At 47.8% G+C, this 12,441-nt stretch overlaps 1 protein-coding gene across 5 annotated transcripts in view; it reads left to right on the top strand.

Annotated features, from left to right (window-relative positions):
- Window positions 1–12,441, top strand: part of ankrd26 (ankyrin repeat domain containing 26) — a 167,701-nt gene that overhangs the window by 38,999 nt on the left and 116,261 nt on the right. For 4 of the 5 annotated variants that reach the window (XM_069919991.1, XM_069920001.1, XM_069920012.1 and 1 more), the window contains one exon: window positions 10,166–10,314. In XM_069919991.1, the coding sequence (XP_069776092.1) occupies window positions 10,166–10,314 (149 nt within the window). Of the gene's footprint in view, window positions 1–10,165; window positions 10,315–10,531; window positions 10,571–12,441 lie in introns of those variants that run through there. The other variant, XM_069920030.1, reaches the window with a different exon arrangement.

Here is a 12,441-nt window from a genome sequence, read left to right on the forward strand (position 1 = left end):
ATGAGATGGCCTTTGTCTGCAACGTGCCTGATGGTAGTGGTGTATTTTGAGATGTAGGAGAGATGCCCTTGTTGTCTTGCGGACCATGGATCAAACCTCTTAGCAAAGGTGAATATCAGGGTTATGGTCCATGAAAATGGTCAAATCCCTCCCTTCCATTAAGTACCAGAAATGGCAGACGGCAAGGTAAAGTGCCAAGAGTTCTCGGTTGAACACACTGTATTTCTTCTCTGATGGCCTCAATTTCCAACTGAAAAAGGCAAGTGGCTTCCATCTCCCATTGACTAGATGCTCCAGGACGCTTCCTATGGCCGTGTTTGACACATCAACCGTGAGAGTCGTGGGTACATTAACTCATGGGTGCATGAGCATAGTGGCATTGGCCAATGCATCTTTCACTTTGTAAAAAGCTGCAGCTCCCTCCTTGTTCCACTCCAGGTCCTTGGGCTGGCTGGAAAGTAGTTTGAAGGGCAACTGCATGATCCTCGCTGCCGCTGGTAGAAATTTACCATGCCTACAAATTCCTGCAGCCCTTTAACTGTGGAAGGCCGGATGAACCTGTGTATAGCTTCCACCTTGGAAGTAAGCAGCACTGCCCCATGCTGGTCAATGTGGTGCCTGAGGAAATCGATGGCTGTAAACCCGAACTGGCATTTGGCAGGATTGGCAGCCAGTCGGTATACGCTAAGGGCTGGCAGAGCTGGTGTAGGTGCGTGCTGCGCTCCTGATGGGAGTGGCTGGCAATAAGAATATAATCCAGATGAACACAAAGTCCAAGCTGTGGCCTACTTAGTCCATTAGCCTCTGGAAGGTTTGTGCCACATTCTTTAACCCAAAGGGCATATGTAGAAACTCGAACAGCTCAAAAGGAGTGATGTGCACTGTTTTTGGGATGTTTTTGGGGTGTGCTGGGAATTGATGGTATCCCCTAACCAGATCGATTTTTGAAAAGATCTTCGTGCCGTGAAGATTGGTGAAATCCTGGATATGGGGAACCAGGTATCTGTCTGCTGTTATGACGTCGTTGAGCCAGTGATAATCACCACAAGGTTTTCTGCCACTAGATGTCTTGGGTACTATGTGTAGGGGGGATGCCCATGGATTGTCAGAGTGTCCCCATTTCCTCCATCTTGCGAAATTCCTCATTGGCAAGCTGCAGCTTGCCAGGAGAACCGCCTGTGCGCCTGGGCGTGTACAGGTGGTCCCTCTGTGGGGATGTGGTGCTGGACACCATGCTTTGGCATGGCTGAGGAGGACTTGGGGGGGGGTGGGGTGGTGACTATGCTTGGAAACTCTGCTAAGATCTTGGCATGCGTTGTGAGAAAATCACCGAGTTGAGGTGAGGTGCCAGTAAAGTGACCTGGCATAAGGTGAGGGACTGGAAGGTCTTAGAGTTCACTAAGCAGTGTTCTTTCAGGTCCACAAGGAGGCATTGGGCTCGGAAGTCTACCCAGCAGGGGTTGCAATACGTCTGCCAGTGTGAAGGTCCATTTAAACAGGCAGGGGCAGAATTCCAGAGGGATGGTCTGCACTTCGTATATTTGGATATTGTTGCTGTTAGCCGTGGCGAGGCAAAGCCTAGTCTTTCCTGCACGAGTGTCCCATCTTATGGGAGACAATTTGCTGATCTCTACTACCCACATCGACCAGGAAATGCTGACCGGAATGCTGTTCCTAAATACTGTCATAGCCATCAATGATGGTCAGCCAAGGTGTTTCCCGGATGCAAGCAGGGTAGTCGGCAGTGGAACCCCAGCGCTGCTCTGTTAACCTTCCTCTCCGGCACTGGAACAATACGAGCACCCTGGCGTGGCGCAGCAACCTAGTCGATGGCTTCTCCTCCATATTAATTGGCCTATGATGTCGCAATGTAGTCAATGGCAAATCCGGCATGTTACTTAGCCTGCCATAGGACGTTGGCTCGGGCAGCCAACCTGCGAGGGTTGCCGAAGTTGTCGTCGGCCAGTCGTGAGGACCTCGACATTAGTTATATGAATATTTGCTCAAACAGCGTAGGGTCTGTGACCGTCTGTCAGTGCTAGCATATCGCTCATGAAGGCGGATGGTATGCGGTCGACCAGGCTTTTCATATGCAGCAGCCTCACTGTTCGCTTGTGGCAGGAGAGCCCTAAAGTGCTTATGAGGAGTGCCTCATTCCTGTCTTCATTTGGGGGCTGCTACTGGAAATTGACTATCCTGCTGGGGGTCTCCTGTTGTAGAGAACTGGCCATGTAATAATATTTTGTGGCATCATCAGTGATATGCCTAACAAGAAACGAAACTCGGCCTGCTGGAATCAGACAACAGGGTGTGAGGTCCAGGATATAGGCAACTTCAAGGAGGTTGTGTTAGTGTCATTCATCGTGAGGTCCAAATTTGCTGATTTGGGCTGTTGGGGTCACCAAGTGTAGCGAACAAAGAAACAGTAGTCTGGTGTGAGTCGGTTTTACTGATTTTACTGGAATTCCTGTGCACAACCCCTATGATATTTTACTGCCCCTGAGAACATTGTGACGTCAGCCTGGAGGGCTGGCAATGCTCCCAGTGTATTGGGGCTCTCAGCCTCATCTGAGCCTACACCTCCGTGACCCGGTTTGCTTGCGGATTGGCACAGCCTGCAACCACAACTGCATTTTTTTTCTGGAGTTCTGAGGTGGAATCCAAATAGCATGGTGAAGCCTGGAGCCAAATGACCTTAGGAAACTCATGGAGAAGGTTATTAGTTAGTAGTTGTCAGCCTTTCCTTCCATTATTTTGCTGATGGTTGGATTGATGGGGTAATAACAGACTGGAATTGATTTGTCCTCTTTTTTTGTGTGGAAAGAATATCCACGACTAATTGTTATGTATTGTTAGCTACTAGTGATATACCAACTTGAATAAAGATGTCAGTTGCGTGGCCCTGGAACATAAATCTTCCATGCTATAGTAAGGGCCCATGTGTTTTTCTGTATCAAATGAAGTCAATAAAGTTGATTTATAAATTTGTGATGTAATACCCTCACCTCACCTCACTGACAAAAGGCAAAGGAGGAAAAACCCAACACCCAACCCCAACCAACCAATTTTCCCCTGCAACCGCTGCAACCGTGTCTGCCTGTCCCGCATCGGACTTGTCAGCCACAAACGAGCCTGCAGCTGACGTGGACATTTACCCCCTCCATAAATCTTCGTCCGCGAAGCCAAGCCAAAGAAAGAAGAGTTCATGTTTAGTACATCATTTTGCCACATCTGGCTGAAGATGGTCTTTGCACTTATTTGAGGGCTCCACCATGATCAAAAATGAATATGTTCAAAGAGTTTTCTCTTCTACCTGATTATTATCATGTTTGTTGCCTAGACTGGCTAGAACTGCAAAATATTTGTTTTATCACACTAATTTTCGGATTTTTCAGCTCTGTGGCTTAGTTTAGCATGTTTGTTGTCTCGTGGTGGGATTTTTCTAGATTGGTGCTGCCTTATTAGATAAGGCCCTGCTCTTCATCTTTTGATTCAAAGTTGGTTGCTAAGATGAATAATGTGATGTCATTAAACTAGAGATTGGGATGAAATATGGCCTTCTAAAGCTAAAGCTGCTGAATTTTTATTTTCAGGAGGCTGTAGTGACTGCTGCTGCAGTACTACCGAGTAAAGAGATGTCCGCACAGTTTGAGGGTGAACCAAAGAATTACTTTATTGGTTTGAATTTGCTGTTTATCCGTGCTGGCCCGCCCACTTCCGGTGACATACCCCCTGGCTTCCGGAAGTGACCACATCGCGTCGTGGTGTCGTTCTCAGGCCAACGGGCAGCTACGGAGAAGTGGAGGGCTCCTTAGCCTGCACGTGGCACTAGGCACAGGCTCCTTCTCAGCAGTGATGGGGAGCCCACGCCATCTTGGACCGTCTGCGTGTTGCGGCAATTCAGCCTGTTTAATTGCGCGGTTGCTCAGCCCACTACACCACCTCCTCCCCCACAGAATCGCCTCCACTCTCTGAGCGGTCTGACTTAGTCTTTGGACATTCTACCTCTGTGTTTGACCCGGGGGTCTGGGGCTGGCAGGTCGGAGTCCAGGTGTGCAACTTTGAGGTGGTTGACTGTAAATCTGTCCTGTCGACTGCCAATCCCCAATGTGAACAGCACGTCATCTCTCTGCAGTATCTTGAAGGGGCCTTTGTACGGGCACTGTAGGGGGGGTCCTCTGTATGAAAACATAGTTGGTGGGATGCAGACCTGCTGGAATGTGGCTGGGTGGTGAGCAGTGTCTGGACGGTGGCCGGGTCGGGGGTGGGGGGGGTGGTGGTGGGAGTTGTCCACCCACTTGCTCTTTCAACCTGTGCAAGACATATAACGCACTGGTCTGTGGGTTGGGGGGGTTTAAATGTCGGTCTCCTGGGATGGAGAGCAGTATGCCGTACGCCATCTCTGCGATTGATGGTGGCAGGTCCTCCTCTGGCGCTGTGCAAATCCTGAGCAGTACCCACGGGAGCTCATCCATCCAGTTAGGCCCTATCAGTCAGGCTTTCAATGCTGCTTTCAGGTAGCGGTGGATCCATTTGACCAGTCCATTTGCTTGGGGCTGGTAGGCCGTTGTATGGTGGATCTGGCTGCCACAGAATTTCGTCATGTTGGACCAGTTTGATGTAATGTGGGTCAGGACTCCGAAACGTGCAACCCAGGTGGCGAGGAAAGCCCGGTGCACGTCTCTGTGTCGCACACAGCCATGGGTATAGCCTCTGGCCAGCGCGTGAATCTGTCGATGGTTGTGAACAGGTACCTCATACCTTAGCTCACTGGGAGGGGGCTGACGATGCCAACATGGACTTGTTCAAACCTGTGTTGCGCCAGATTGAAAGTCTGTAGGGGGACTTTGGTGTGCCAATGCACCTTGATGTGCTGGCACTGTAAGCAGGTTCACGCTCACAGGGTAATGTCTTGGTGGAGTTCATGTAACACGAATTTGTCCGAGAGCAGGCGGACCGTGGACCGTGTGGAGGGGTGAGATAAGCTGTGGATCCGATCATGGGTAGGATTGGCCTTGGGGAGTCAGTGAAGATGTCGTATAGCAGGGTCGGTTCTCCTGGAGCAGGACAGAAATCTCTAACCTTCAGGCTGGTGATGGCTGTCTGGAATGTTTGGACATCTGTGCCCTCCCTCTGGTCCTTGCCGAGCTGGGCGACGTTGTGCTCTTCGCAGGTTGTGGCTACTGCGGGCTGGGGCAGTACATTGGCTTCTGTGCTATCCTTGCCGGCGACATGGCGGATATTCATAGTGAATTTCAATACGTGTTGTCTTGCCGAGCATGGGTCCAAGATGTTGCTCAGTGTGTAGGCCAATGGTTTGTGTAGGCGGTGAACACTCTCCCCTCTTGCATGTAACGGAAGTGCCGTATCGCCAGGTACAAGGCCAGCAGATTGCGGTCAAATACGCTGTATTTGAGCTCCGGTGTTTGGAGGTGCTTACTGAAGGAGGTGAGGGGTCGCCAGTGCTCGTCGATCATTGCTCTAGCACTGTGCCCACCACTCTGTCTGAAGTGTCTGTTGTGAGGGCTGGGGGGAGGTGGGATCTGGGAGTGACAGTACTGTGGCCTTTGCCAGTGCTGACTTGGTAGCGTGGAAAGCCTTCGCCATCCATTGCAGCATCTTGTCGCCGAGTTTGATGAGGCCTAACGGGCTGCATGAGGGTGGCCACTCCCGGGAGGAAGCGATGGTAGAAGTTGACCACCCCCAAAAATTTCTATAGTCCTTTGATCATGCTCGGCTCAGGGAAGTTCTGAATGGCTTCCACCTTGTTGGGTAGTGGCGTGGATTCTCAGTGGCAGAAAAGAGTGCCTCTGCAGGGTGAGGGAGAAAGACTGGAAAGTTCTGGCGTTTAATAATTGGCATCTTGTCACGTCTACCAGCAGTTCGTGAGCCCAGAGGAAATCCGCTTCAAATAGTGCCTGTCTCACGGCCGCGATGGTGCACTCCCACTAGAAAATGGCCTCTGCAATGTGGATGGTGAGCAGATGGGTCCCATAGCTGGGAAAAGAGGACCCTTGGCCACTTTCAGGGGAAGGCCTTTGGTGTTGTGTCTCGCCTCAAAGTACGTGGGCGGGATGAGGCTAATCTCTGCGCCCATGTGGACGAGGAAGTCCCTCTTTGTCCTCTGGTCTCTGAGGTAGAGTAGGCCTTTCTGTGTGCCAACCCGCTGAGGCCATTATTGGCGGCCGGTCTGCCTGTTTCCCATTGACGTTTTGGCGGTGGGTTATGAGCACAGCGTGTAGGGTGGGTGCACCTCTGGGCATTCCTGCCCCATCGGTGGTGGTACAAACAGTACTTGCTGTTCTTCTCTGCGCACCCTTCGTGTTGCTGCTGTGCCACGGCCATTGCTGGTGTTTCTGGTGGGCTGGACAGGGTGGTGGCACCGATTGCATAGACTGGTTGCATATGGAAGGAACTCTTCTGTGGTATGCGGAACAGCCTGTCTGCCTCCTTGGCTACGAGGTGCTGGGCGCTGAAATCCATGTCCAAAACTGCTGAGGATATGTGTATTGGTAGTTTCGAGAGGAATAGGGCCTTGAACAGGAAACAGTTTGTATCCCCTTCTGCCAGGGATACATTAGCTTGGAGGGGTTTCTGTCGCCCAGGCCCTGCACGTTGAGGATTCTGATGGCGCGCTTGTGCCAGCTGAGCCCTAGGGTATCGAGGAGGGAATGTCGGAACTGCTCGTACTTATGCTCCATTGGTGGGTGTTCTATGAAGGAGCTCACTTTGGCAGCTGTGGTGGTGTCCAGGGCGCTGGTGGCGTGCCAGAACTTGGCGTCCTCTGAAACAATTCCCTTGATGTGGAACATTGACTCAGCCACAGTTGGTCCACCGCATTGGTGGTATGTGCTGCAACTGTGGATTCAGCCGATTGCTGCATTCTCGTGTGATCGATGCTGGTTCCAAAACATTGGAACCGTTGGGGTCACCACTGTAGCGACTGCTGTGGCTGCGCTACCGAGTAAAGAGGTGTCCACACAGTGTGAGGGTGATCCAAAGATTGACTTTATTGGTTTGAATTTGCCACGTCTCTGCGCTAGCCTGTCCACTTCCGGTGACATACCTGCTGGCTTCCAGAAGTGACGTCATCGTGTTGCGATGTCACACTCTGGCCGGCGGGCCACTATGCAGAAGTAGAGGGCTTCTTAGCTCACATGTGGCGCTAGGCGCAGGCTCCTCGGCAGTGAAGGGGAGCCTGCATCATCTTAGACCGGCTGTGTATTGCAGCAATTCGGCCCGTTTACTCGCGCGGTCGCTCGGCCTGCTACAAGGCATTCAAAATCCTGTCTGCTTTTGATAAAGTAAATGTGAAGAAAAGGCAGACAAAGAGAGGACTCAGTTATAAGATGATCAATGAAACAATCATTTCTGACTTGAGGAAATATTGTTTACACTAAGTTTTTACAATCTGTATTAACCATCTGAAAGCTGATTTAATAATGGTGTAGTGGGCTGCATTGATCCACAAGTGAACCAGGTTACGGAGGTGCAAGCTTGCACTGGGCAGAAATCACAATGGTCCCAGTGGGAGGGACTGAAAAGAATCATGGGAGCGGTGTTCATAAGCTCTTGGAGAGATCCAGTAAAATCAGTTGTTTGGTTCAACTCACAGCTTCTGATTAGTTTTTTCTTTTGTTTGCTGCACAGCACACTGACCACAGTGGTGACCCCGACAGTCCAAAACGGCATTTTTGACCCCATGATGAATGAAGGGAGCGCACAGAGCACAGTCTCACCGAAGCTGCTGACCTTTTGGACCTCACAGCCTCTAGTCTGGTTCAAACAGGCTGAGGCCCAGTTTCAGGTCAGGCTGATCACCGCTGGCTCCACAAGATATTACTATGTGGTCAGTTCGCTCAACCCAGAGACTGCTGAACAAATCATCGACTTCTTACAACAGCTGACAGGCATGAGGCAATTAAGGTGCTCCTTCCTTATCTGCACCTTCAGCCTTTCCCGCAACGAACGAGTGGCATGGCTGCTGCACGTGGATGGCCTGGGCAACCACATGCGCTTACTGTTCGAGCAGATATTTCTCGAAAAGATGCTGAAAGACATCCGCTTACTTACGGATGACGACTTCAACCTCTGCAGGTTTCCAGCCTGTGTGGATGTCCTATGGCACACCAAGCATTATGGCGGGGAGTCCGTTGACCTAGTTGCTGTGTCACGCCCAGTGACTCGTCTCTCTTCCACTCCAAGGAGGCTGGCAACAGCCACTTGCTTTCTTCAGCAGACACCTGCGGCCCCTAGAGCAGTAGTGCGTCCAACAGGGAGTTGCTAGCCCTCTACCTCGCTGTATGCCATTTCCTCTTTCCATGAAGGACGGGATTTCACCTTTGCCAAAATGTCGGACCCGTGGTCGGCAAGGCAGCAGCGTCACATCTCATATCTCCGAGTACACGATGGCTATCAAGCACATTTCCGGCAAGAACAACCTCATGGCTGACGCTCTGTCCTGTATGTCCGTCCTGTCTGTGCACTCCCAGTCTCATGGAATAGGCTATAGGTCTATAGGCGAGATACCAGCCTACTGCACTGTAGCCTTAGGGCTACAGCTGGAAGACGTGCGTTTCAGCCATCTGAAGCCACACTTCTCTGAGATGTTTCCACTGGCCTACATAGGCCTATTGTTCCTGCTGCGAGGACGCATTATATGGATTGGCCCACCCATTCATCCGAGTGACAACTCAACTGGTTGCAAACCGATTCATGTGGCAAGTTGACCACTGGGCCAGAGAAGGTCTGCACCGTCAGATATCCAAGGTGTAGAGGCATGTGAAAGCCCTCTTCAGTCCTTCCCATCAACACAGACAATTTGACCATGTGCATATGGACGTGGTTGGGCTGCTGCCGGTTTCCAGAGGTGCCACGTAGCTGTTCACAATGGTGGACAGGTTCACTAGATGGCCAGAAACTGTCCTGGTCTTGGACACTTGCATGGCATCCTGTACAGGGCCTCATTGCCAAGTGGATACCCTGTTTCGGCCTTCCTTTCAATATCACATCGGACAGGAGGACACAGTTCATGTTCGGCCTATGGGCAGTGCAGGCACAGCTCCTAGGGACCCAGTTACAACACACCACGGCCTACCACCTACAGTCTAACAACCTGGTGGAACAGTTCCATGGGCATTTGAAGATGGCCCTCATGGCACAGCTCCAAGGCACAGATTGGGTGGATGAGTTACTTTGGGTGCTCCTTGGCATTTACACAGCGCCGAAGAAGGATTTTGCCACATCCTCCGCTGAGGTTATCTATGGGGCCCTGCTGACAGTCCCAGGAGAGTTTGTGCCAGTGGTTTGCTGCCAGAAGGAAACACCTATGGTACTGCTAATGCAACTTCATGAGAAGGTGAGCACCTCGGCTCCTGTACCAACCTCAAGCCATGGTCCAGCTCCATCCTATGTCCTGAAGGATCTCAGAGACTGAATACGTCTCATAAGGCGAGGTGGGCACTGGATGCCAATTCAATGCCCATACGAGGGTCCATACAAGGTGTTACAACACAATGGGACAATGTGCATTTTGGACATTGAGGGAAGGCAGGAAATGTTCACGGTTGACTGCCTCAAACCGGCACACCTTGATGCCAACCAACCAGTAACTGTTCCAGCCCCGTGGCGGAGAGATGGGCCTCCCAAACATACAAACTGTTTACGAACTGTGAACTCAGCACCTCCAAACACCGGTTATTGTAGTGAGCTGCACTGATCCACAATCGAACCGGGTCACAGAGGTATAACTCGCCCTGGGTTGACATCAACGTGGTTGCAGCGGGAGGGGCCGAAAAGGATCATGGGAATGGTGCTGATAAGCTCTTGGAGTTGGTTCAACTCGCTCACAGCTTCTGTGTGTTTTTTTTTCTTTTGTTCACTGGATAGCACACTGACCACAATGGTTTTTTAAAATGGGATCGGTATTTTGATGAAGGGTAATGATTTAAGAGCAGATACTGGAACTAATTTTATAACTTTTGGAAAAAAGCTTGTGAGGCATGATTGACCATTTTCTGTGTTTCATTGATTTTAGAATGAAAAGCTGAGCAATTGCAATTGTTTCTTTAAATGTTTTTGAAAGCAATATTTCAATGTAAGAAAAAGTGAAAATTGTCCAAAACTCTTTCTTCTATTTTGTAATATTTTTCTCTGATTTGTCCAGATGTTCTCATCTGATCATTGAGTATAGTACACAAAAGAGACTTCAATCACCACATTATGGGCCAAGAATGTTGAAAGCAATGGCCAATAGTCAGACCCATACTGTAGAAGAAAACAATGGATTTGGAAGGCCAGCCACAGACAAAGAAAGTAAGTTTCAGGGGAAAATGCACATAGATATGTTTTGAACATTTCTAAATTGTATAACATGTTCTAAAGTAATGGAGGTAGTGATGATATTTTAAAGAAATCTCTATTTTCTCAAATTCCCAACAGGGAATTGCTCAATCCATGTGGAAAGTTCTACAGTTCTTTCTTTGGCATTGGTATTAAATCTGACTGAGGGTCAGAATTTATAGAAGCCAATCTTTGTGCCTTTGATGTTTAAAATATGCCATATTGCAGTGTGAGTAAATCAAAGGTTATGTAGTCTGATCAAAACCTATACATCTTTAGACTGCTGGGCTCATTGCTTACTTTCATCCTATTGACAATGATGAGTGAAAGAAATAGAGCAAGTATTCTGCTTATAGTGTCCTATAAATGGTTGATTTTCAAGCACATTAACTCTATTACCTCTATTATGATTTATTAGCACCTTTATTAAGTGCAATGAATGGATGTAGTTAAGTAATAATGTTCTAAAGCATTTCTAAATTTATGCTATATTCTTGATCCCTTGTAACATTCTTAAAACTTGCTCAGGAAATGTATCTCAAAGGCTGCATTTGCAAGCTTGAACTATTAATTAGTTTGCAAAATGTTTATTGTGCAAATGGAAGAAGACTCTTCACTGAGATTTTCCAGATTTTAATTGCCATCTGTTTTGGAGTCAAAAGTAACATTTAAGTTGGGAGCAAAGCCACTCAAATATTTTACTTCACTATTAATACATCTGAGAAAAACCTTTTGGACTGAGTTTTCAGGTTTGTAATGCCCTTAAATTTTGATACTTTTAGAGTTCTGTTTTATCTGTGTGGTTTCTATCTTGTTCGTCATTTTGTTTTATCTGTTCCTCATGTTCTGTGTTGACCTTTCTCTGAATATCTTGTTGTGTTTTCTTTCTTCCATCAAATTTTCTTTTTGACCAGCCATATCTTTGTTGATCTTAAATTGTTTATTATGCTTAATGTATGCTTTTTATTTCCATTCTTAAAGAACTGAGAAATGTATTTCTTTTGGAAATGGGGATCTGCTGAGAAACTCAGCTTCAACCCATATCATTGAAAATTGTTTCTTTTGTATTGCACATGTATAACTTGTGTTAGGAAAGATATCTGATTCAATGGGTTCACAGAGACAAGTCTGGACACAAGGGCTTGCAATCACACGTAACTTTTATTATCACAACAATATATAGGAAATTTATGGGAAACATTACGGGAACAAAACACACAATGTATAAAGGAGTGTGAAAATGCTGCACATAATTTATAATTCACACAGGCAGTGCTGACATTCACACACTATAGCATGGGTCATACACACCCTTCCAAGTATTGATCTATAGCAATTTAAACCATAGCGATACTACGGCTCAGCTTAAGTGCAACTTCCAAGCGTCATCCACAGTAATTACCATGGCATGGAGTGGTGTTTGGGGCTATCACCACGAGCAGGGAGAGACCAATGTGCTCTGTCCTGCTGCGAAATAGAGGGCTCTAGCCAATAATGATGCTGAGTGATTTAAATTAGCCAGTGGTAATGTGTGCACTACTTAGTGGCTGGAGCCCAACCTTGATTGACAGGTGATGTGACTTCCAAATACATTCCAGATGGGGCGGGGACATACCATCCACAATACACAGATTCCAGACAGGCAGGAAGGCCACATTTCCTTCACACGTAACATTGCACCCCTCAGAAGCCACATCACTCTGGAATTACTATTATGACAATCAATGACTTAATGTATATGTAATAATTATATAAAAATGGCTGGAAACACCCAGTTAAATGTAAAAAATTTTAAAAATCGTTTAAAATATTCCATGCCATGATTATTTTTGTGCAGGACACTCACATTCGTTAAGAAGACAAGCATAGTTTTGGAAGGGTTTGCAATTTCACTCTTCATCTTGGTCTAAAATTAGAAATGCATTGTTTTTTTTAATTGGCTTTAATGTTTCCTTTGTATATTTTAATACGATTACTGATCCTACTGGTAGATTTTTAATAGTTACGGATGCATTGTGTAATCAGAAGGTTGTTCTGATTAATATGTATGCTCCAAATGTTGTTGATCCTGAATATTTTAGGTGGATGTTTGCTTCCCTG

This window comes from Narcine bancroftii, chromosome 1 (genome assembly GCF_036971445.1).
Source record: "Narcine bancroftii isolate sNarBan1 chromosome 1, sNarBan1.hap1, whole genome shotgun sequence".
Taxonomy (NCBI): Eukaryota; Metazoa; Chordata; class Chondrichthyes; order Torpediniformes; family Narcinidae; genus Narcine; species Narcine bancroftii.